This window comes from Crocodylus porosus, unplaced genomic scaffold (genome assembly GCF_001723895.1).
Source record: "Crocodylus porosus isolate Cpor-Errol unplaced genomic scaffold, CroPor_comp1, whole genome shotgun sequence".
Lineage (NCBI taxonomy): Eukaryota > Metazoa > Chordata > Crocodylia > Crocodylidae > Crocodylus > Crocodylus porosus.
Window position 1 is genome coordinate 75,208,882 of NW_017728886.1, and position 26,061 is coordinate 75,234,942.

The 26,061-nt window shown below is 41.6% G+C and overlaps 1 protein-coding gene across 1 annotated transcript; it reads right to left on the reverse strand.

Annotated features, from left to right (window-relative positions):
- Positions 1 to 1,581: 1,581 nt before the first annotated feature.
- Positions 1,582 to 25,892, reverse strand: EAF1 (ELL associated factor 1). Its single transcript, XM_019536638.1, has 6 exons — positions 25,745 to 25,892; positions 20,514 to 20,608; positions 14,723 to 14,859; positions 12,666 to 12,832; positions 6,828 to 7,058; positions 1,582 to 2,460 (listed from the first exon to the last, which is right to left on the reverse strand). Exons 1-6 carry the CDS (start codon positions 25,845 to 25,847, stop codon positions 2,414 to 2,416), a joined length of 780 nt encoding a protein of 259 aa, XP_019392183.1. The 5' UTR covers positions 25,848 to 25,892; the 3' UTR covers positions 1,582 to 2,413.
- Between the last annotated feature and the right edge of the window lie 169 nt (positions 25,893 to 26,061).

Consider the following 26,061-nt stretch of genomic DNA (forward strand, 5'->3'; position numbering starts at 1 on the left):
AAGTCAGGAATAGCATAATCACTGATTAGGCTGCAAACTAACATTAAATTAAAATAATGCTATATCAAGTTTTTTAAAAAATAAAATAAAAAGCTTTTACAGAATGGTAAGAAGAAAACACCTGTATTCCTTTTGCTTACTGGAGGCTGGGGGGAAGAATCAAATAACTGTTGGTTATAAACCAGAAACTATATTTAATAATTGCTTGTAAAATATGTATCCACATCATAAAACACTTTTAAAAACAAATATTTAAAAAAAATGAAAATATGTACAAGAATGTAAAAAGATGCCTACCTAAATATGTATCTAATGCAGAAAAATCTGGTTTATTTATAGTCTTCCTTCAAAGTCTCCTAGATCTCCAAAACATTTTTTAAAGCAAAAAACTAACAAACAGCAGATAAAACATATACATAACAGCAGACTAAGACATCACCAAAGAAGTTAATATTGAGAACTAAAGATGGAGGGGGTGTCCACTTCAGCTTTGTATTTCTTAGTTTACATTAGAAATATAGTGCCACTTGACCTTCACCATGGGTTACATATTATTATAAGCCCTGTGTTGAAGAGGCAGCATGACATCTGCACGACATTTATTTTCCATGCAACTATTAAAAAAAATTAAAAGGTGAATTTTACCTTAAACAAGGAAGTATTTCTTGTTGTGAGGATGTTGTTTGGGAACTCACAGAGATCCCAACAAGAAACAATCTGGGGAAAATGCCACGTGAGATACTGTGGAGAACTTGGGCTTCTTTACATGTGCTCCAGGGGCACAGAGGTGCTTTAATTAAAGTGTCTTGTGTATTCAGCATCCCATGCTTCAAAATGACAGTATGGGTGCTTTAACTAAAGCTCATTCATAAGCTTTAGTTAAAGCGTCCTTGCCATCATTTTGAAGCACAGGGATGCTGAATACACAGGACACCAAAGTTGCTGGAGTGTGCTAATTATCCTGCTCCAGCAGACAAGATTAACTGAGTCTGCTCTGATATGCTGTAATTACAGCACTTTGGAGCAGGCATCCCGCATGTCTACAGGTACCCTTTGGCTTTCCTTGCTGTTTTTGATGGGAGTTGTTTATTCAGCTCTTTGGAGTACTCATTTCAAAATTGTACCTATGGGTGCCGGTAGACGTGCCAGGAGACATTTTTCATGTGCTGGAATTACAGTGCATCGGAGCAGACTCGATTATCAAGTCTGCTACAGTGTGCTAATTAGCACACTCCAGTCAGCCTCTGCAATTCATGTATCAGCATCCCTGTGCTTCAAAATGGTGGTGAAGGTGCTTTAACTAAAGCTTGTTCAATGAGCTTTAGTTAAAGCGTCCCTCCCACTATTCTGAAGCACAGCGGTGCTGATACGCCAGATGCTGCAGGCACTTTAATTGGATTTTCTCTACAGTTCCCAGTGGATTACGCTGGAGTAATTTAAACAGTGTCAACATTCAGCATTTAAGATATTACAGGTAGAGACCGAGGTATTTAGGCAGCTAACCCATTGAAATGGGAGTTAAATGAGACACTGAAGTGTATTAAAGAAAGATGTCTTGGTTCATACACGAGACAACAGTTAGTTTCTAACTTTGAAGTTTTAACTACATACTTTGTTGTGAGAGAGTCAATGTCTTCATTGCCCATTATTATACATAAGATGGCATGCATTTACACTGCTCTGCAGGGGTTGTTTATAAACAGGAATGGAACATAATTTAAAATTATTCTCTGTGAAAATGGTGGTAGCAACTGAAGTTTTAGTTAAAAATTATCCTGTAAGGCACTGGTGCAACAAGGTTAGCAATTAAGACGTGTGTTCAGGACCTCTTTTACAATGGTCTAATGTATTTCCATCATGTTAAGTCAAAACAGTAAAAAAAGAAGGCATTAGAAAAGTCTCAAACAGAATTAACCAATCTAATGTTGAAATTTAACTTACAATGCTCTCACTTGAATATACACTCCAGTCCCTACTCTGTTGGTTTTTTTTATTATTATTTTAACTAATTGCTGGCTCTTGTCTATCCTATACACCGTTCTTACTTCTAAAGTACAGCTGTACTGAACATCTCCTGTCAACAGGAAATATTTAGGTTCCATCAAGAGATAATAGATTATGCCTTACAGATGGTTAACAGTCTGGAACACAGATTGGTTTATTGACTATACATGTCTATTTAAAACTTTAAAAGAATAGAATATACACAAAATATACACTTCATACACAAAGTAAAACCATCCTTGTCTTCTGTTTAACATAACATTGGATATTTTATAGAGTTATGCATTGCTTCTACTAAAATTCCACACATGAAGCCATCTTTATACCAGCTCCTTCATCAGCAACAGGCTCACTGCAAAGTAAATTAGTTCTTCATATCTACGCAGCAGAAACACTGAAAACTCAGGTTCTAGTCATCACTGTCACTCCCAGACTCGCTCAACTGCAAGTCATTTCCTATTAAAAAAACAACAAAACACAGGGGCTAGAAGTTAATTCATACTTTGATTATATTCAAATTGAAGAATTATTGCATTTAAACTGTAGGAGATTTAAACAACAATTACACAGGCATGAACATGAATGGCATCTCAGAAGCTTATCTAATATAATCACTTTCTGGATGCAAGAACATTAACACTTGCAGAGTTTCTGTACAGGCTGATTCAGGCACAGTTGAATCTCCTTGGCTCCACAGCCAGAGAGGCTACTCCCTATTCAGCAAGAAGCCTTTCCTTCTCTAGCAGCGTTGGAATGAATTCCACAGCTTCCTCCCAGCCGCACTGCCATATACGGCTTTGGGACAGGACGTTGGGAAATTTCCTGGCTCCATCTACACTACTCAAATAGATTTTTTTTCTTTAATGGTAGTTTTGGTAACAAAGACAGAATCAGTAAGTAGTGATCAGTAGGAAAGAATCTGAAAGTGGCAGTGCTCAAGAGAACTGGGCTGACCTCACATGGCACTCCTTTTTACAAGTCAACCAGGAAGGGCACACCCAGTGGTTCAGAGGCTCAGGACCTCACAGCATACTCATTATAAATAAATAGCACCTGCCCCGCTCTTAGTCATTTACATGTTTGTAAGCCTGTCTTTTTCAATATGCCCATCTCCCTTTGCACCCCTGCTTCAAATGCAGGTCTGCTCCAGAAGACCTACTCAACAGATACTGTTCCTAGATTTCTTCTCCCCAAAGTCTCTCTCAGAACTAATGTTGGGTTTTCCATGGTACACCACCTTCCCCAAGGTGGATGGTGTTCATGTGACAGATAGGTATCAGTGACTTGGATCACGGATATATGCTGGATTAAGTCTCTGGAATATAAGCATATTCCAAGCATGGCAAAACTGCCCTCCTTTGGGCGCAGGAACATGAACATACACAAGTTACTGCATAGTAAGCTAGTGAGAACTTAGTGTGTTAGTTACTTTGAGATATTTGCTAGTGTGCAAACTTGTATGCCACCACAGCTGAACATTAGATTGTCCCATTTTCACTGGGGTAAAATCCCTCCTGTTTACAGAGGGAAGTGTACACACAGGCCATTGATGTATTTTAAGATCACTCCCTGGCTTGCCTCATGGAAACTTTATTGTGTGGCCATACCCTGAACTAAAGCCTAGTCAAAGTCTACTAAGTCAATGGAAAGTCTCTCTCAGACTCTAGTAGGCTTTAGCTCTTGTCCTACAAGAAGAACTGAATACTAATTAACAATATTAATGGTTTTCCATAGGTACTGGACTCATTATGAATGGTTAGGATGCACTATTTAGTCAGTGCATTCCAACACTGCACTGACAGTATGTGATATCCATTTGAACATGTAAATCCTATATTTTTATTTGCATACAAAGACCCCCAATTAACCACTTGCAGGGCATCAAGAAACGTACTCAAGACTGCCACAGGCAAAATTGAGAATTCTTTATGAAACCCAGTCCTGCCTTTTTGTAAACACTGTACTGAAAACTGATTAAGATTTTTCCCCAAGGATAAATCAGTTAGTTGTAATAGTTGACTGTTCTTTATAAAAATGGAGATTTTAAAAGCCCTGCTATTCTATCCCCATCATCCCTTCCAAAGCATGGCAGGAAAGAAAAGATACAGTTCTTCCTCAATAACAAGTCCAAACTACCTCATCCCTCACACCTTCTTGAGTGCCAAAACCCTCATCTGCATCCTGAAAATTTCTACAAAGTTATTTTCAGTTACCAAATCTGCAGACCACTGAAAACCTGAGGGCAGCAAGTTATTTAACTGAATTCAGTGCAAGTTAAGTAACACAAGAAATGTGAGACTGAAAAACGAACCATGCAGTCATTTTCATATTTAGTTTGCTTGAATCTGTTACAGAAGCCACAGGCGTTGTCACAACTTTTAAGTTTAGTTTGTTAGACAATGTGGGGGAAATAGACAGGAAACCCATGTCTTTTGACCAGCCATGTAGTTTCCTCACCCCTTTTCCATCTCCTACAGTGTGGTCAGGGCAAGAAGAGAAGACATTTGAGGGGACAGGATTGCATAGTTTAGCTAACCCAGGGGCGAGCAATTATTTTGGGCAGAGGGCCACTTACTGAGTTTTGGCAAGCCATCGATGGCCACATGACAGGCAGCCCAGGGCAGATTAATATTAATTTTCTAAATTTTTTAGGGCCCCCGCAGGCCAGATAGAATGGCCTGGCAGGCTGCATCCGGCCCCTGGGCTGCATTTTGCCCACCCCTGAGCTAACCTGCACTATACTAAATGTGAGGTTGCAGGTTTCTGGTAGACAGAAAAAAGTACGCCGAAAAGAAAAAGCAGGAGAAAAGTGCTGTGTAAACAGCATGGCTAAATTAATGTTGTAGGAACAACCTTTGTTTCTGAGACATCCTGGTTTTGGAGTGCTTGATGTGTCAACCTTAATACAACATTAATAAATATTTACATTTAGTCTCTGAAGCATTCAAGAAAAGGGAGGGATAAAAACCCCAATGATACACAGTTTAGGGAGTTTGCTGTGTTTAATCCATTAATTCTAGGCTCAGGCTAAATGCTCCTCACCCTCTTCTGGCAAATTTACAAACTCTGCAGCAATCCGGGAATCTAAAAACAGCAGAAGTCTCTAAATCTGCACTAAGTTCAGTTCTGTACTCTTTATCAAGGTTACAGGGTGAGCTGCATTTCTTCTCCATCCTCTTTTCTGTTCAAGTGTTTCTTTCTCTGACCTAATGTTTGCACCGCTCTCTGGGCACAGTCCCATGATTCCCTTAATCTCAGACCTGGGCTCAGACCATGCCATGACAAATAGCAACTGTGATTTCTCAGCAGGCCTAACTGGGTTCAGGACCTGCCAGTCCTTCACAAGCTGTTGCCAGTGCTTAAGGCACAGCTTTTTAAACCAAGGTCTTAACAAAGCAAGCAAAGAAACAAAGCAAAGCGTAAGTGAACAAAGCAAAGCATAAGTGAAAGGATTTTAAAACAACAAAAGAAATGCACACATACCTAGCTTATCTAAAACTTATCATCCCTCCAAAAGCTTGGGAAAGCCTAACTTTCCCAGGACCCAAAACAGGGCATCTGTCAGTCAGATCTTTGCAAACAGTGCTCCCATTAGTAGGGACCTACCGAATTCAGGGTGGCTACCCCCGATTTTGCAGGCAGAACATGGGACCTGGCAGCCCTTTTGCAGACAGAGCTCTGATTAGCTAAAGGGCCCTAATGGCCCCATCGTTCATCGCTGACCAGCTGCAAGGACGGCCTGTCATATGGCTCTACCCCTCTCCGCTGATTAGTGGAGGGGCAGGGCCATATGACAGGTACCTTTGCAGCCAATCAGTGGGGAGGGGCGGGGACAGTAGCCATCTTGCCAGGAACAGGCAGACACCCCTCTCCCCCTCCCTTTGGGGAGCCAGCATTTTCTTTTCAGCAAGTACCCCTCAGATTTTGTGGGCAATGCCAGATTTCACAGAATTTGAGAAACTGCAATTTCAGTAGGTCCTTGCTCATAGTAAGGACCTGAGGGCAGCAAGTTATTTAACTGAATTCAACGCAGGTGGTCAGAGGGAGACTTTGTAAAGAGTCTGTTACATTTCTTGGCTCCCAGCCAGGTAAAGCAAAGCCTTTGTTTTTGTAAGCCAGGTTCATATTTTTACACCCCTACATCGTCAGCCTGGGTATGACCATAAACTGCATCCAACTGGAGGGCTTGGTGGCAACACTGGTGGGGCTACTCGTGACAGGGTAGCTCCTATAAAATACCACAAATATTGCAACCTCCGGAGTAAGGTGAGTATAGGGAACACAATAGGTCTTGGGCAGACTCACTCCTTCATATTCTTGCCTAGGTTTACACACTGAAGCTCTTAGTGTGATGGTCACACAGACCTTTTCTGCATACACCATGATCCAGAGGTCAACGGGTGCCAAGAACAGCATCAGCCTTCAACAAGCTGACACACAAATGGCAACTTCACAACTTGACTGTCCAATCCACATTTTTGGAAGTTCAGATTTTTGTCTTTTATTTTAAATTAAAAAAGAACACCAACAATTCCTTCCTCTTTCACTCAAAATGCCTCACTCCCTCCCCTCCCCTACTCCATGGGGCTTTGCTGCCCAGTCACACAGGGGGCCTGCTTCAAAACCAAGGAGCCTCTACACGTTCAGATAAATTCGACCTTTTGGCTATAAGATGTGTTGTCCAGATATTTAAGCCTGTGTGCATGTAACTGCTTGGGATAACTATTGGGTAAATTACATTCTACAGACATACGTTTGCTTCCTTAGAAAACCAGCAGCCACACACAGCTTTCCGCACTGAGAAGGCACAAACCTTTACTTACTGAGAGTATTCATGAGCTGATTGCTTCCTTGTGGCCTGCTGGTACCATTAGCAACAGGGTTTCTGTTGTTGTACTGCTGGTGGGATGGCTGAGAAGGGGAAATGTGTGCAGACTCTTCACCACCGCTGCTAGAGCTTTCATCATCACTCCCAGAGGAGCTCTCCGAATCAGATGAGCTACTACCGCTGCTGCTACTCATCTGTTCAATGATCTCCACCTCTGCTCTCAGCTCTGGAATAAAATGAAACTGGGTAAGTTGAAACACTGAGGGGCACCATGAGTTATGGGGGGGAAAACAAGAATATTCAGCTTCAGTAGCTTTGTCAAACAGTTTCAGAAGCCCAACATACTTAAACTTACTTAAATAAAGAACAGGTGAGGGAAGACAAAACACTTGGAACTGTCCGAAGACTGTAGCAGACTCCAAAGAAGCAAGGTTATAACTCCCATATATTTTAGATACATAAGTTTCATGAATCTAAAAGCATTTCTTCCCATGCTATTATTATTATTCTTCATTACCCAGAGTACTATGCCCTTTACAGACAAAACAGTCTCTTCTCCAAAGAGTTTGTGTAAACAGTTAACATAATGAGGACCCATGCATTAGAAGTTCCAGTAACCATATACAAGCGTAATATGGCAGTTGTATTGACAAGATCTTAGCCACATCGCTAACCAGTTCTAACTAAGACAAAATACCCAAACCACACACTGCCACTGTGTATTTTGAATATGCCACATGCTATGAAAAAAAAAACTGCTTAAGACGCTTTAGAACATTTTGGTAGAACTATTTCTTTAATCCCTCCAGCCAAAAAGTCCAAACATTCAGGGATCAGATGGAAAATAACTTTAAAACTAGGGCTTTTTATACTCTATGTGCATGTGAAGTCCTTAGGAGTTCAAGCCCCACTGTGCTAGAGACTGTACCCCCACACAGTAAGAAATGAGTCCATGCTCTAATGAACTTACAGTCTCAATGGACAAGACAGAGAGCATGGGAGATGGTAGGTATAAACATCCCTGTTTTACAGTTGCAGAACTAAGGCTAAGAGATCAGGTCACTCAGGAAGTCAATGATGGAATCAGGGATCTGACTCAGATTTCCCCAAGTATCTCTTCTATCCCATAAATCACAAGACCATTCTTCCTGTGTAAAGTATCTTCAAAATAACCTAAAATAGAACCTTTCTAGGCATAAAAAAGTCATAAAGATGACCATTACTTTGAGCCCTCCTAAGAGCATAACTATTTGTCATACCAGACAAAGCAGCTGGAACCCTGCCCCCTTTCCAGCACCACTGGGGACAAGAGATGAAACTGAAGAACCCTACTAAATCTTGGTCTCCTTAGTATTTGGGAGTGGCAGTGACTTCTTCTGGCTAATTACACACTGGATTAGAAAAAAATGTTTCCTTTTCAGCAGTCCCTGAACAGACTGGTTGTCACCTGAAGTTCCTCTATATGCAATATAACTATTTTTATTCTTTTTGACTGAAAAAAGATTCTTTTTGGATTTACATGATTGGGCCTATGGGAGGGAATAAGACTTTGTAAGCTTCTAAGGCAATTTATCTCTCTCTCTCTCTCTCTCCTTTCCCACCTCAGTCTTGCAGTTTTTAAAATTCTGTTTCATATCTGGATTTTAAGATGCATGAAGAGCACTCCCCAGCCACTGCTTTCAATGCATTCCCCGCTGATGTATTTCCAGGATTTTACAGTAACTTTCAAGGATGAAATACACTCACTCAGGACTAAAATAAGCAATTTGGAAAAACCAAGCACAAGGTAAACTGGACCTAGCCCCTCTTTCCCAAGTGAAAACCCCCGGATTTGAATATCTTTCCTCACTAACTTAATTTTATACTTTTTCCACATCCCTTGTTTATATCAATGCTGATAATCTTCTGAAGGCCTTTTTTCTTTGGTAAAGACCAAAGCAAATTAGGTATTTATTACCTCTGCCTTTTTTGTGTCCTCTGGGATCTCTCACCTTCTCAACTGAATGCTTTCCCTGATCTTTCTTTTGCATCTGACACATTTGTAGAACCCCTGCTTGCAGTTTTCAACATCCTTTTCTTCCACTGCTCATCCAGAAGGCAGGGTAGATTTGCACCTTATAAAAGTGTGTGATATAGCACATACAGCAAAAGTGCAAAGAGAGTAAAATTAGAATACAAAAGACAGAATGGGGTGGAAGAGGTGGGGTGGGGAAGAGAGAGACACTATGCTGGAAGAGACAAGCAGTAAACCCATAGGAACAAAAGATTCATTGAGCAGCAGGGAAAGGAAAAACATCTTGGAGAACCTGGTGGCAAGATATGGTGCCAGACTGGAAGTGTGGAGAAAAGCAGAGACAGGAATAACAAAGTAACACAAATATTGAGCACAAGGAACTGGGCTGGAAAATTGCTTATCATCAGCAACTAGCAAAATTTAGGCCCTTTTCCAATCAGCTGCTGCCTCAAGGGCTTGCAGTTTCCTTCAGGAGCTTTCTAGTCTTGTCTCTCAGTACCACACATAATATTTCAAATCATTTACCAGTGAGGCCAAGAAATTTTTGTCTTCACTGGTGCCACAGCTGCTCTGTATCATTAAAAACATATCCTGCAGAGCTTCCACAGGATTTTCAGGGAAGTCAGTTCAATCCCAGTTGTCTTAGCATGTCAAAGGTGGTAGCTGAGTCAACAGCAATACCAAGGTCCTAAAGGAAAAGCAAGGCTGCTTCCTTTATGTCAGATTTTACATTTTTCCTATTCATCTGTTATGCTGACTTCTTTTTATAGTCATCAGTACAGACGCATTGAAATTCTGGTCTTTTTTTCTGTAAAGGCATGATGATTATACTGCACAGTCAATATACCAATTTAACCCTGAACAATCAGATACTTATCAACATACCTTTTGTTCCTTAAGGTCAACACACCAAGTCCATCCAAATTAAGTTGAAAAGACCACAAGAGTCAAGAAATGGAGTAGCTGGTATTACTATATACTTTATATAGAGCTTTTTGACATAAGTCTGCTTTAATGAGTACATGCTGTCTAGTAAAGTTGATACTGCTGTGGGAATTTTTAACATTTTTGTTTTAAACATCTGATTTCTCCACTTCTCTTTTTTTTAAAGTGAAACAATCTTGCAATTCTACACAGAATAGTCAACATCAGACATTTCTAGATTAAAAGAAAATGAAGGTTAGGAATCATTAACAAAGACAGCTCCTTCCTTCTCCAACAGTTCTGCTTCTGGTATATATTCAATCTATATCAAATCTACTTACTTCAGCAACTAAGACCAAGGCTGCTGTTTTCACCTATCAAAAGATGAATTGCATTTTTATTCAAGTTCATGCACCTTCCGATCTACAAAGTCTTTGACTAGCCCTGATTCTCGGAAGTGCTGGCTGCATCTACACAAGATGCCGACTGTGTGGTAGCTCGTTACTACAGCACAGTAGCATCGCATGGCACGACATGCAATGCAATACTACTGCGAAGTAGTAATGAGCTACTGCTCACTCAGCATCATCAAAAAACTGTTTGGGGACACTACTGCATAGCAATGCCGGTCACTGCTCAGTCATTAACTACTTGTGCAAGTGTCAGCGTCTTGTGCAGATGTGGCCACTGAGTGTCTAAAACTACTAGTACTAGTATCTAAAAGTACTACCAAAGCTACAACACATTGTTGATGCCTAACAGGTGCAACTATAAGGCCATGCATCCAAAGCAGAATATAGGGTAGAAGAAAGGTTATGCAAGATGAAGAAAACAATTTGATTTGGTATTGTGAGTTTGTGGAGAAGCTAGAAAAACCAACATTGTACAGTGAAACTCAATAACTTTGATTCACAGATATCCCTGACACACACTATGCAATTCTATGCTGTCATTTTTATAAAAAGTTAAATTTTAAAAGTACAACCCCAATTTACGTATATAGAGCTACTCAACTTTTAAGCAATGAATTCATAGTTTTCAAGCAAAATACATACATATATACACACAGACAAACACACGCATTTTTTTCTGCATATTGTACATCTTAATTATGTCAACATGGCCACAAATGCATCTGCTGTGTTCAAATATGCTTTATTCATGTCAGCAATCCTCTACTCCCTCCCCCCATACACACCACAATCTGGTCATTTATTTTCATTGCTCAATGAAGTGTAGTCAGATGCAGCTAAGTATTCATAATTGGCAAAATCCTCATGTTATTTTGGCTCCTTTCTGTTACACCAAGAGGCAAAAGGTTCACAAAAGGTTTCACAACCAGCAGGGAAAGGATTTATTTGGTATAGGCACTGTGAAGATGGCCATGAGGCTGGCTTCTAAACCCTACCCTAGGGAATATATCAAGGACAATTGGGGTATGTCAGAGGTGTGACTGACTGCAGAGATTCTGCAAGGTACAGCAGCCCACATCCTAAAGTGGGGAAGTGGTTTTTACTTAAGACAAGCTCAGGGGCCTGTCCAGTCACTTAGCAACATAATTATGTCATCCCAGAAGGATGCAAAGGTGGTACAGATTCTCTTTGGACCATCTATCCCCTGGACATTACATTCTGTGTTGTGCTCCTGAAGGCAAGTACAATTGTTCTATCAGTAAGAACTATTCTGCCAATAGATCCATTCCCTTTCTTACTGGGATTGTTTATGAAATATCCTCTCTGTGAAATACAACCTTGATCTTTCTCCTTTTTGTGCCAGCCAGATGCCCTTATGTCTAAGTATGCAAAGGACAGATGTTACTTTGAGGTTCTCTCCAATATAGGCTGTTCCAAAAACAGAGAAATGACCATACGCTAACCTTTTACACTTAACCTTCCCAGTTATTAAAATGATCTCTCTGTAGTTTCTTCCCTTAACTAACTTCACATATTTGAAAAGTCAAAATTAAAAAGGTATAAAACAGTGAGATGCTAAAAGCATCAAAATTCACAAACCCATAGACTTCAGTATTGTCTTTTGACCAACATACTTCAAATTTTATGCAAGGAGTAAACAATGTGCTCCAGGCAACATTTGGGTGCTTGAAAAGTGAAAATTTCTTCTAGTGCCTAGTATAAGTTGAAGAACATTTTGCTGAATAATGTAGGGTAATTAATAAAACGCTAAGTGTACAGGAAAAAAACAGCTATGTGGGGCAGAGAAAAATTCTAAAATAGAAAAAGAAAGGAACAGCATGGTCTTAAAGACCACCCCCCCAAAAAAAGTAAATTCTAGTCCAAGCCAAGAAACCCAAGAGACCTAGATAAAATCTATATTCAGAAAGCATCTTGCTCCAACTGCACTAGTCACAGTAAAACCATGCACAACACCATCTTGGGGGCAGAGATTGTGCTGATCGAAGGCCACAAAGGCCTAAATTGTGGCCACATAGCTGGTTAAGCAGGTATGTTTAGTTAAGAAACTAATATTTACTATCTTGCACCCTTAAAAACTTGAATAATACAGCAATTATATGGGCATATGATTCATACTGTACACACCTAATCACTATCAAAGTTACATGCATACAGGACTGGAACTTCTTCTGCTGGCAACCAACTCCCATAGTATCCAACTGTTACAGTGTTCAAGTTTTGAGTTCTGTTTTTACACAAGGAATTTTTTGAAAGAGATTAAAATTATCAGCAAATGATCTTCATAAAACAGAGAGATGAGCAACATATAAATGCCTAGATTGACAGAAGAGAATAACTAATTCACTAAGAACCCTTAGAACGAGTGACAGAGAACACAGACTAGCAGTCAAGTACCAACAGTTGATGCTTTTAAGTCTTTATAAATATATAATCATGTAACAGAACAAAAAACCTTCTTTACCTCTCTTAATATCATCCAGCTGAGGTTCAGGTGAAGGGTTGTCTTTCACAGGGGAGGTTTTAGGTCCAGCTGCTGGCTTGGTTGCAGCTCTGAACTGTGATGAAGGCTGTGAGGCTCGGGCAGACTGTTGTTCTATTCGGGCCTGAATCTTACTGCTGCCCTCAGCTCTGAAACACATGCATAATATTGGAATATTGGTGGTGCCACAGAACTGTATTAATTTTTCCTAGTCAGATTCATGTTCCAAATCTATTTAATGATTTAAGTGTGAATGCCTATTTACTTTGCATCTTGTGGACCTTCACTGCAAATTACATATTATAAGTGCTACAGTGCCAAAAACTGTTCTCTTTTAGCACATGACATTACTGCTGTTTAACAGGAAGTCTGCATGTAAAAAGACTGCAGGGTTGCATCCTTATTAAATGTATTTTAAGTCTATGTGAGATTCTGTATACAAAAGATTTTAATTTGCCAATGAATATTTGTCCTTTTAAAAACAAATTAGATATAGATAGCATCTTTCATCCTGAATCATCTTAAGTTGGTAAAGACAAGGGTCAGCAACCTATGGCCTGTGAAAACTTTGGATCCAGCCCACAAATGTGGGACTTTGATGGTGGGTTCATTCCCTGTACCACTGCAGGGGATGAGTGCTACCAGTGGCAGTGGCCTAGCACTTGCCCTCCTGCCTACCTCTGACCAAGAGTGGGTCATTCCAGCCTGCAGCTTGAAAAGGTTGCCAGTCAGTGTACATCTAAAGCTGCAGTGTAGCATCCAGATACCTGAGCTGGATATTGGGAAGCAGTATCCATGGCTGCTAATTTACTCTGCCAATTAGTGAACAACATCAGGTACCAGAAGCAAACTAACAGCTCACTCAATAATATCTCTACACTACACTGGGGCCTGCAGTGCTGATAGACCCACAGAAATTAAATACATAAAGACCAATTTTTCTGTCATTGATATGCAGCTTTGAATCTGGTGAGGAAGCTGGGTCTAAAACTCCTCCATTGTAAAGAATGCCAAGTGATCTTTAAAGATGTAAGTGGTCATGACCACAGTTTTACATCTCATTTAAAAAAAAAACATGAATGACTCCCAAAGTCCAGGGTCCTGAAGCAGCATGCTGATACACTGACTCAGAGAGAATCATGAGTGTTTCTAGGGGGTCTCCCAGCCAACAACCATCCTGGTCCCAATTTGCATCTCTAAAAAGTTTTGGGAGGCCCTCAGCCAATGGTTCAATGATTGCAGTGATGCATTTTTAACATTTCACATTTTAAGCTACTTAAAAATTACTTATGCATGAGATATTTAAATAACCGCACGCTCCTTAGAATTCAACGGAACTGTGTTCAGCGGTGCCTAAAGAACTCAATTCACAGACTTCAGGTGCCTAGCTATCAGCATGACTACTTTGAAATATATTTCATCTGTATACTTTGTGGAGTGTAATCTGTGCACTGAGGTATGAATTTCAGATTTGGCAGAAGTTCTGACCTCAGCAATTCTTTTAGGCAAGAACCTACAACAAATAATTATACATCCATTATTTTTCAAGCCTTGCATCTTTAAGTTTTGGCCTTTTGCTCTGTTTTGTATATTTATCTACTCTATGCAGGCATGTGTTTCTCCCAGTTTAATTAGTATAAACAGCTAGAGGCTTATGACTTCTACAGAAAGTCTTCAGGTCTGTTACTTACAAATCTAACTGGCCATTTGCTGGGTTGGCACTTACAGCTTTACTAGAGATGCCTGAAAGTCACTCAACCTTTTGGTAAGCTTGCAAACTTTTAAAATATCAGATATTACCGGCCAATAATTAATTATAATGATCTCTTTTCAGTAATGGGCATTCCACTACTTACGCCTAGATATACAAATACAATAGAGATTTACTTGTTAAGGCATGATTGGTCACACTAGGTCCATATGATTTAATGTTATACAAAAAGCCACAAGAAATCAAAGCCATCTCCCAAAAGAACACTATTAACATTAAGCTCTGGCAAAAATTAATTATATAGATTCATATGTGTCCCCAGTTTTACCTTGTTTTCTTGACTTGAATGCTGCTACTAAGTTTTTCAAGCACATATTCTCCAGTGTCATGATTGATAATAAGTACACAGTCCTTCTGGTATGGCCTTTTATTTCCTTTGAAAACGGTCATTGGAGGAGTTGAGCCCTAGTATTTAAGACGTACACATTCATTTGACTATGCCCACAGCATATAAACCACTCATAAAATGTAACTCTAACAAATATAGGGATTTCTCTGACTTAAGACCAAGAAATTATTTAATTTTTATTCAAAACACTTGTTAATTTTAAAGGGGATGAATACATTGATATGGATTAGATCAGACTTTTCTTCAACACCACAGCAGTATCATACCTGTAATCCTTTTAAGTAGCTTTGTAGTGACAAACGTGTCCATTCTTTGGCAACTATTATTTATAATTCTCCTTTCAAATATGGTTACTGAATTTTCATAGTACACACTGACAACTGTTAGGAACCTCCCTAAATTTTTATGAGCTCAGAAAACCTTAGGTTTGCATACAAAATACAGTTCCAATTATGCATGCAGTAGAACAGCCATTTAAGGAAGAGAGAGAGAGTGTGTGTGTCTGTCTGTGTGTAGTCGATACATCATTTAAACTGCCTTGGTATTTAATCTAAATAAAAAACAGTACCTCTGTACTATGTTATGAATGCAAATATCAGATATTATATTTAAATGTAGATCAAATAAGCAGAATTGAGTCACATCTGCATCAAGGAGGTTTTTAGGTATCTGAAAAATGAAACGATACATGCAGGAAACAGAAGGGCAGGCATGTCACTAAAAAGTTTACAAAGGAACAACAAAAATATTTAGGGACAATAAGGAAAGCTAAAGAGAAGTACCTAAATGGCAAATAAATGACAAGAGATGTTAAGGGCAACAGCAAGAGGGTTCTATAAGCAGGTCAAAAAAAAAAAAAAAGATCAAGGAAACTGTGGGTCTGTTGCTCAGAGAAGGTGAACTATTAGCAGTAGACACAAAGAAGGCAAAGCTGAACACCTACTTTGCTCCAGTCTTCACAAATCAGAACTTCAGTTAGACAAGTAGCAAAATTTATTTAAAGAAAGAATGAAAAAGAAAAAAAAAAAATGTAGTTCCTGATAAGCAAAGGAACGGAATCAAAAAAAAAAAAACAACCCACCTTATAATAGTAAAAATTAAAGTTAGCATGACCTGATGGAAAATCGCCCTGAGATATGGAAAGAAGTGGCTGAAGAAACCTCAAAGAACTGGCAAAAATAACATTTGAAATTCATGAAGGACAAGTGAAGTTCCAGAGGACTGGAAAATGTGCCCATATTTAAAAAGGAGGGCTCTGGAAATTACAGAATAGGCAGCTTGATTTTGATATCTGGGAAGTTATTAGAGCAAATTATAAAACATTCAGTTTGTAAACATCTAGATGATGACGGTGTGATTGCTTGTTGCCAACATGGATTTATTAAGAACAAATCATGCCAAACCAACTTGATCTCCTTCTCTGACAGGAAAGCAGGTTTGGTCCATAAGCAGTATAAAGTGGACATAATATACCTGGAGTTAAACAGAGTCTAACGTGCCACTCTCATAGGGAAGCCAGAGATATGTGGACTCGACAGAATTACAATGATACTGTGACCATTATAAATCACTTGTGTAACAAGCAAAGAGTAAATATCAATGGATCAATTTCAGGTTAACAGCGGTTTTAGGGGGTTGACAGGCTCTTCTGGAGCCAATGGTACTTTAACGTTTTTATTAATGACCTGGATGCAAGGATAGATAATATATTGATCAAATCTGCAGTTGACAAATACTTCAGAGGATAGGATTAAAACTTAGAGGGAACCTCAGTAATTGAAGCAGTCATCTTTGGACATCAGTGAAGTTCAACAAAGACTACCAAAAGGTTCTACCCAAAGGGAAGAAAAAATATAAATACAAAATAGGATTACTAAGAAGGATTTGGGGCTTATGGTGGAGAACATGCAGTTTTGAGTGGCATTAGACACAGTATGTAAGACCCAAGAGATGATAGCACAACTCTCAGTGCTGGTTAGGTTTCAGCTGGAGTAATGTTCCAAGCACCGCAGTTTAAGAAGGATGCAGAAAAGCCACAGAAGAACCAGAGATAAACAACAAGGATGTTAAAGGGGTTGGGAATGAAGGCTGTATGAGGAAATGTTGAAGGAACTAAGTATGCTAGGTTTGGAGAAAAGGAAAGTGTGGGGGGTAGGGGAGTACATAGTATTAGTCTTCAAATATTTGAATGGCTTCAGTAAAAAGGGATACAAATTATTGTACCCTGCCACAGAAGGAAGGGCAAGAGGAAATGGGTTTAAACTGCAAAAGAGCATATTTAGATTAAGTCTCAGGAAAAGCCTCCTAGCTGTAAGAACAGCAGGACAATGAGACAAGCTGCCTAGACGGAAAGTTGTGGAATCTCCTTCTCTAGAGGTTTTCAATTAAGAGGCTGCAACAGGCCTCTGCCAGGGATGGTTTAGGAACAGTAAATTCTGTATCTGTGCAGGGAATTGAACTAGATGATCTCTGAGGTCCCTTCAATGCTGGGATTTTATACCGCACTGAGACGCATATAGAAGAACAAAAGTGTTAATCAAAAACCTGACAGTTTGTCTGAGGGGTATGTAAATGTATATCCTCCACTATGAAACCCAGTCATATTGTATACATGCAATAGCTGTAGAGCAAAGGAGAAAGAATAATGAGGTTTATTTACAACTGAACAAGCAGAAGGCTGTGCTTCAGAGATCTGAGAGCACCTTCGCCAATCAATATTCTTGGGAAGCCTCTTAATCAAGAACAGTATGCAAAAACACAGTCTCTTTGGGCTTCCCTGCTTTTAAAGGGAACCATAGCTCTTTAAATACAACTTTGAACTACCAAAGTGATAAAGCGCAGGGATAGGGCAAATGTAAACGTGAAACTAGAATTGGTAACCCATCCAATTCCCAGGGATCTGGTAAAAACTGTTTGTTACAATAGAAGAACAGGATCTAGGAGATCAGGAAACCCCCTTGGTTTTTTTATCAGCATGTGAGTGTGGGAAGTCTTGGTATCATCACATTCTTTATCAGCAGGTATCCTAGTTTCCTCTGATAAAAAAAATTCCCAATTTTTGCATTAAAAAATGTAGCCCCAAATCCACATTTTTTTCATGATTAAAATGAAATATCATTAATATATAGAGATGTACCTGGTAGCCGTGTTAGACGAACATGGCTACCAAATACATCTCTAAAACATGGAAGATGCCGAATTTTAGCCAATTTAGGATTTAAACTTCGTTGCTGAACAACAAGAAAGATTTCTACACCTCCCTGCTTGCCATCTGACACTACCAGGAAAGTAATCCTGCCTTATCAGCACATCAAAAAGCAACTCACAAAGACACTTTCATGGACCCAGAGGAACAGACTTCTACCTCCAGCTTCCTCTCTACAAAATGAAGTCCATTTTCTACCTACAGGGACTTTTCACCATCTTTAATTTTCCCTGAGCCTGAGGAAGGGCATGTATGCTTGAAAGCTTGCAAAAAAAGATATTTCTGGTATCATCTCTGAACCAAGAGTTATAGTTTTGCATTTCCATTAATATCTACCTATCTACAGTGGCATTTCATTTTAATCAAGGAACAATGTGGATTTTGGGTTACTTTTTTCATCCAAAAATTGGGGATTTTTTTTTTAAATCAGAGGATGAATCAAATCAAAACAAAATTTTCTGTTCTTACCAGAGTGAAATTAAAATATTTTTTAATCAGAACAGGCATCTGGAAGAGTGTAGGGCAACCAATTTTGATTCACGAATATAAAATAAGGGAACAATATGATTGTTGATCAAAGGAAAAGGAAAGGAATGTTACCCAGCCATTTTAAACCTATTCATGTTGTTCAAGTATTTTAGACTGATAATATTAGCCTGAGCCAACACACAAATCCACTTATACAACACAGGTGCAGGATTTGTTTCACTGAGGAATTCCCAAGCTCTTTATTACAAAACATAACCATTTACAAAGGTTTGGCCATATTCTTTATTGTCACTTGACTATCATCTTGGCATAACAGATCTTTATTGTATAACTTGTGAAAGAACTGGGACTTAAGTTCATTGCATCTGACCAGAAGTACCTTCCAACCTCCTATGAAGTTGAGGTACAGGATGGGGAGGATGGGGTACACAGTACATGTTGTTTGCATAACCTTCAGTAACCAAAAACCACATTAAAAGGTCTATGTTTAGCCTTCTTAAAGTTGTACCTTGATCCATACTTAAACTATTTATGTATTTATTTATTCAATGTATATGCCACGCTTCCCAACAAAGATTCAGGGTGGCTTACAGTAAGAAAACAGAATAACTTAAGAACAGGAAAGTGAAAAGAAGACCAAAACAACTTAAAAGGGAATCAGAACATCAAAATAAAGCAAAGACCCCCTAAACAACTACTTATCCTAGTTAGAGAACTAAATATAATAAAAAGTAAGGGTGCACCAATAAAGATTTTTTGGGCTGATACCGACAGCCAATGATTAACCAGCCATATCCGCCAATTCTGATCCAATTGCCAATATTCAGCCTGGCAGCTTGGAGAGCATGCGTCTGGCTGGTAAGTCTGTTGTGGGGGAAGGGGTAGGGAGAGGGAAGGGGTGGGTGGGAGGCAGATTGAGGCAGTGAGGGAGAGAGTGGGGCTCGGGCAAGGGCAGGCACTGCCCAGCCAAGGTGGGGTAAAGGATGGAGCAAGGAGTGGCCTGTCCAGGGGATTTGGGGGGTGGGGGGTGGATCCTGCCACTGTGCACACCCCCAGGGAAGTCATGGGGGGGTGTATGCCCCCCAGATTTGTGAACAGGGTGAGCGTGGGCTGCCACTGTGGGCTGGGGCTGGAGGCTGTGCTCGGGCCAGACAGTGGTGGCCCTGGGGTTGGGGAGGGTGCATGGGGACTACAACCACCCCAAAATTCACCATAGCCCCTCCTCCCAGTGCTGCTGTCACATCAAGCACAGCCCTGACCCAGCCCCCCACCGGGAAGAGCCCAGCACAGCCTCCGACCCCAGTCCGCAGCAGCAGTCCACCTTCTCCCCATGCACGGATCCAGGGGGCACATGCCCCCCATGCCTCCCCCAGGGGTGTGTGCTACAGTTGAATCTGCCCCCTCCCACCCAGTGGCTCTGTCCCATGCTCTACCCCAGCTGGGCAGCTCCTGCCCCTACCCCAGCCCCACTCCTTCCCTCACCGCAGGGGCCTCAGTCTGCACCCCTCCCATGCTCCTTCCCTCTCCCCAGCCCAACAAACTTTTCAGCTGGACACTGCTCTCCAAGCTGCCAGGCTGTCTGTTTGCATGCTGCATTGCAGCTGCGTGCATGCATGCGGCATTTATCTGTGGCGTTATCAGCCACATCAGACAAAAAAAGCAGAGTGCTGATAATGTCTGTTTTCCTTTTACTGGTGCTGATACGATATGGACTGATCTATCTGTGCACCTCTAATAAAAAGTGGATTGGAACTCCAGCTAGGACCCCCAAGAAACCCCAAGAAAGATTAACTGTAAGCAAAAACTAGACTTTTACAGACTCCATTTTACAACGATATGTTGATATAGTCAAACATTGAAATGTTTTGCTTTAGTTTTGTGATCAAAGGTAAAAACAACACATTAAATACATCTAAAGCAATATAAACCTGAACAGCAGTCAGCAAGAAAAAAAAAACAATGAATTTGCTACAAAGCTGAAAAGTAAAACTGCACTGTAACATACAATAAACTTACTGGAATATGCGGCAATGTTATTGTTACTTCATCTCCTTTACCAACTTGGAGCTCCCCTTCACAAGATGTGTCTATGGATGCTGGCTTAAAATCATCTAAAGAAAAAAGAAAATAAAAATAACTGGTAACAAAGGCACTCTGTTTCTAAACCATATCTGGGCTCTTCATGATTTCTCTCTCTCCAGAAAAAAATATCCCCTAATTTATCTTTATTACATGGAAAGTAAAAAGGTGGGCTAAGACAGCTATTAGAAACAGGAAAAGATTAACACATAGGCACAACAACAGAGAGTGCCCCCAGCCCACCTGTGCTCTGGTTAGGGAATTCTCCTGAGACATGAGAGATGTGGAGAGAGGCTCTCCTCCAGAGCCAGGCTTAAAAGCCAGACCACCCACTTCCTGGGTGAGTGCCAGTCTATTACATAAAAGGTTGCTACAGGTGCCAAAAACATTACCTTTCCTCTGACCATGCCTTAAAAAAAAAAGTGAGCCAAGCACCAAAGGGATGGTAGACTATAAGTCTAAGCAGCAGTCTTACCCTGTGAATCCTAGCAATGCATAGGCCTCTAATTACAGTGTAGGTCCAGGCAGAATTTTGGCTATATTCCCCTCTTCAGTGTTTCCTAATGATAAGTGCAATCATCCTCACTCTGCTAGCTGTTGTGAATCATAATCCTGGATGCTTAACTCTCCCTGTTAATAGTACAGAGAATTTAGGTACCTAAATTCCTTTGTGAATATCAACCTGTGGGGCTAGACAGAGATACCCAAGACAGCTGTAGAATAAGAGACAATAGTTGTGTTCATGCAGTACTGTGCCCAGGCTAACTAGCCCCTGGTTTGGAAGCATGCGCATATATTTAAGATGACACAAACTTAGTGTCTAGACCCTGTGGCTGCTTAAATAGGTACATATGAAAAGGTAACTATGAGAAGCTTAAATAGGCACAGTGACATCTGAGTTTGCAGGTGGTCTGAATCAAGCACAGAACTGCTCTACATCTCTTAGCAGGGTGTTAACTCCAAAACACAGTAAATTTAGGGGCCCTGTCAACAACACCCCAGAGGACTCTTGAGTGTGACAAAAGACAACTTCAGTCAGTTCAGATTATTATGAAGATACTCCGTGATTGCTGTGGTTAGTATTGCCTAGCACCCTTCTGTGCTCCCCTTCCCCGCCTCAGGCAGGAGGATGGACACTTGTGGGGAGAGCAGAAAGGCAGGTCCAGGTTGGGGGTGGGGAACAAGCAAGATACCAAAGTGGGGCTGATGGCACCACAGGTTTTGTGTCATGACATATTAGAGTCCCCAGTTGCCTAAAAGTGGCCTTAGCTCAAAAAGGGTTTTAGTTTGACTGAACAGAGCATACTTTGTTGTTCTGAACTAGTGTAAGACCCTAGGAACTTTTGCTAATGCAAAACATTTAATTCAAATAAACGTAATCTCAAAAGAGATTTTCAGTTAGTTATTCAACCACGCTACTGAGATATGAAGATAAAGAATAAACAGATAACCACAACATTTAAAATTTTGAAAAATGGTTTAAGCTCCTATAGAACAATTAGATCATGACCTAGATGTGGAGGATACTACCATTTTTACAAGCATATTTTTACTTTTGGTCTCAGCATACAAAACTGTGCAGCCAAGAAGTCTCTAATTATTGCATGTGCCGTTAAAACATCAATTTCATGGAGATATGTAAAATGCAACTTTACACAAAAGGTAGGCTTGCAAAAAACCCAAAACAAACAAGCTTCTTCTAAAGAGATACTCACTTTGAATAAAAGCTGTTGACTTTAATGACAAAAAGCTTAATTGTTCTATACCTTTTCAGCACTCCCAACAAGTTGAAACGGCAACTAGATTTAACTTGTGTTCCTACTCTTTTCATCCAAAGACCAAATTATGTCGTCAGGTTTATCCAAGGAACCTTGTAGTCTAAAACTAGTGGCTGTTTTCCCCTAATGTAGCTTTACAGATTTACTGTGTGGAACACAAAAGTAGCCACAGAAAATCAACCAGCCTCTTCCCCCCAACTCCCAATATGGTCTGTGTGCCAAAAGAAAGAAGATAGCCGTTCAGCATGGGCAGTCTAACGAAACTTATCTTTGAGTGAGAAGTGCATTTCTGATCCTTTATTGGAGTTCTCTGACTTTGGATCTGGATAACTATAGGCCCATCAGCTATCCCAGGGAAGATCTTAGAAAAGTTTATTAAAGAGGCCATCCTTAATGGACTGGCCAATGCCAACATCCTAAGGGATAGCCAGCATGGGTTTGTTGTGGGTAGGTCTTGCTTGACCAATCTCATTTCCTTCTATGAACAGGTGACCTATCACCTGGACAAGGGAAAAGAAATGGAAGGCTTTTTTGAAGTCAAGATATATGACATCAATCTGGTATCCCATGATCACGTCTTGGCAAAACTGGCCAATTGTGGCCTTGGGTCCACCACGATCCACTGGCTGGAAAACTGGCTCCATGGTCAGACCCAGAGGGTAGTAATTGATGGAAGTCACTCATCATGGTGTCCTGTGACCAGTGGGGTCACCCAAGGCTCTGTCCTTGGACCCATATTGTTTCAACATCTTCATGAATGATGTGGACATTGGAGTCAGAAGCAGACTGGACAAGTTCGCTGATTACATCAAACTTTGGGGCAAAGCATCCATGCCAGAAGACAGGAGGGCAATCCAGGCTGACGTGGATAGGCTCAGCGAAAGGGCAGATGAGAACCTGATGGTGTTTAACACCAAAAAATGCAAGGTTCTCCACCTTGAGGAAAAAAACCCTGTAGCATCCTTATAGGCTTGGCACTGCTATGCTGGCTAGCACTATGGAAGAAAGACACTTGGGGGTCATCATTGACCACAAGATGAACATGAGCCTGCAATGAGATGCTGCGGCTAGTAAAGCAACCAAAATGCTGGCTTGCATCCATAGATGCTTCTCAAGCAAATCCCGGGACGTCATTCTCCCCTTGTACTCGGCCTTGGTGAGGCCGCAGCTGGAGTACTGCGTCCAGTTTTGGGCTCCACAATTCAAAAAGGATGTGGAGAAGCTTGAGAGAGTGCAGAGGAGAGCCATGCGCATGATCAGAGGTCAGGAAAACAGATCTTACGATGACAGGCTGAGAGCCACGGGACTCTTTAGCCTGGAAAAGCACAGGCTCAGGGGCAATCTGATGGCCACCTATAAGTTTATCAGGGGTTCTCATCAGGATCTGGGGGAACGTTTGTTCACCAGAGCCCCCCAAAGGATGATGAGGTCGAACAGTCATAAACTACTGTGAGACCGTTTCAGGCTGGACATAAGGAAGAATTTCTTTACTGTCCAAGCCCCCAATGTGTGGAACAGCCTGCCATTGGAGGTGGTTCAAGCACCTACATTGAACACCTCCAAGAGCACACTGGATGCTTATCTTGCTGGGATCCTATGACCCCAGCTGACTTCCTGCCCTTTGGGCAGGGGACTGGACTCGATGATCTTCCGAGGTCCTTTCCAGCCCCAAAATCTATGAAATCTATGAAGCTCCCTGCTCTTACGGGGGGAAATGGTAGGAGCAAGGGTGACTGACAAAAGATTTCACTACCAGGCTTCTTTCCTAGCGATGCCTGGTAGAGCAAGTATTTGTCTCACAAGCACTTCTCACTTGGAGAGTTTATTGGTCTTTATGCCCCTTGTCAGTTTAGCTATGAACACACTAGCTTTACGTCCACGTAGATAAAATCATGGGTCTTTTCCCACTGAACTCCAGAGTGTTTTCTATTTTTTATCCAGCTTTCCACAGGTGGAGCTAGAAACTCCCCTGGTTTTCCTGGAAGCACCCAGATGAGGTGCCCTTCAGGGAAAGTATACATACAATCATAGAAAAGTAGACCTGGAAGGGACCTCAGGAGGTCATCTAGTCCAGCTCCCTGTTCCAGGCAGGGTCACCTCTACCTAAACCATCCTATACAAGTGTTTGTCTAACCTATTTGTAAAAATGCATGAACAGCCCTCTCACGCAACTACTAGGCAGAATGCCCCAAAATAACAAACTCCTTAAATTCCCACAGGTAAAGCAGGAGGACAAGGGCACTGTCAATGTCGTGCTGCTGTAAGGACAGGAAATTAGCTGGTTACGCTAGAGAGATACAAATGAAGAAGCAGTTTAGTGATCTATTCCCATTTTATCTGCAAATCTGGTCAGTAACAACTTTTGTGTTTTCTTTCTGATAACCGATAGTATTAAGTAGTGGTGAGAACCCAAACACACGTGCTCAGTCCTAGAATCACACTGAAGTTGGGTTGGACCAGACCTCCAGAGATCACCTAGTCCTGCTAGGCAGGATTCTGCTTTTCCAAACCATCTCATGCAAGTACTCAACTCACCTATTCCTAATTTTCCAACGATCCCCATCTTAGTTTTCTTGATTTCCCTGTTTCTTTACAGTGATCATTTCAGAAGCCTCTAATTTTTTCACTCGGAAAGGAAATCTGAATTACTGGTTCATACACTTCCATTCAATTCAATTTGCCCAGAACACGTTCAGCATTTTTTCTTCTACTTCTCATGAAACCCCTTAAGGATTTGCTAAGGTTGAAAAGCCTCTTCCAGTCACACCCCCCTTCCCACCTGTGCCTCCAGCAGGTTTTAAGGGCAGGATGATGACAGCATCCTGGACAAGTCAGGCTGGAAGGGGCCTCCAGAGGTCATCTAGTCCAGTGCTTCTCAACCCGTGGGTCACGACCCAAAATTCGGTGTCAAGGATATATGAAACAGCTGCAAACGAACTTTAATGTGTGGGAAACCATGTCTTTTTCTTCGCACGCTGCCAAGGGCTGCTTGCCCTCCCCGCCCCACAAAATACCTCCATGAGCCCACCCCCTGCCCCACACAGGAGTGAATGCACTGGGTCAGGACAGGGCACCAAGCTTTACAAAGGGGCCCTGGTACAAAAACAAGGTTGAGAACCGCCGGACAAGTCCAACCACCTGTCTGAGGCGGGCTCATCCCTACCCCAGGCTCAACCCTGCCCTAGGGCAACCCCATTAACAGCACCCAGCCCTCAGCCCCTCCACCGATGCCCAAGCAGCCAGGCCCTGCAGCTGAGGCAGCTCACGGGGCACCAGCCTGCCCCGGACGGCCTCGGGCTGGGGGGAGATGGGCACGGGCCGCCTCCCCCACGCAGCGCGGGGGCCCCTCGGAGCTGCGGGGCCGCGCGAGGCCGGGGCGGCCGCACTCACAGCGGATGGTGTGGAAGGAGGCCTTGGGCCGCCGCTCGAAGCTCTCGCCCAGCTGCAGCCCGTGTTCCTCCCGGTCCAGCAGCGGGTTGGCAGCGCCGTTCATGCCCTGATCCCTCGGCCCAGCCCCGCCTCGCCTCGTCGCTCCCCTCCCTCCTTCCTTCCGGGCGGCGAGTGCAGCTGGTAAAGCGGTCCGGACCGGCGCGGCGGTGTAGGCCTGGAGTCAGGAAGTGGCTCTCTGCAGCCTGGGCAGGTCTCGAGCAGCGGCGCTGGGCCTTGGCTGCCCAGCTGGCTCCTACCGCGACGCCCCTAGTTTCTCA

Excerpts from the sequence above, each read along its gene's own strand:
- EAF1 (XM_019536638.1), bottom strand. The coding sequence starts at position 25,847 with ATGAACGGCGCTGCCAACCCGCTGCTGGACCGGGAGGAACACGGGCTG. Across the intron at positions 12,833-14,722 it reads ATTCAAGTCAAGAAAACAAG|AGCTGAGGGCAGCAGTAAGA; the intron begins GTAAAACTGGGG and ends CATGTGTTTCAG. Across the intron at positions 7,059-12,665 it reads GCTGGATGATATTAAGAGAG|AGCTGAGAGCAGAGGTGGAG; the intron begins GTAAAGAAGGTT and ends ATTTTATTCCAG.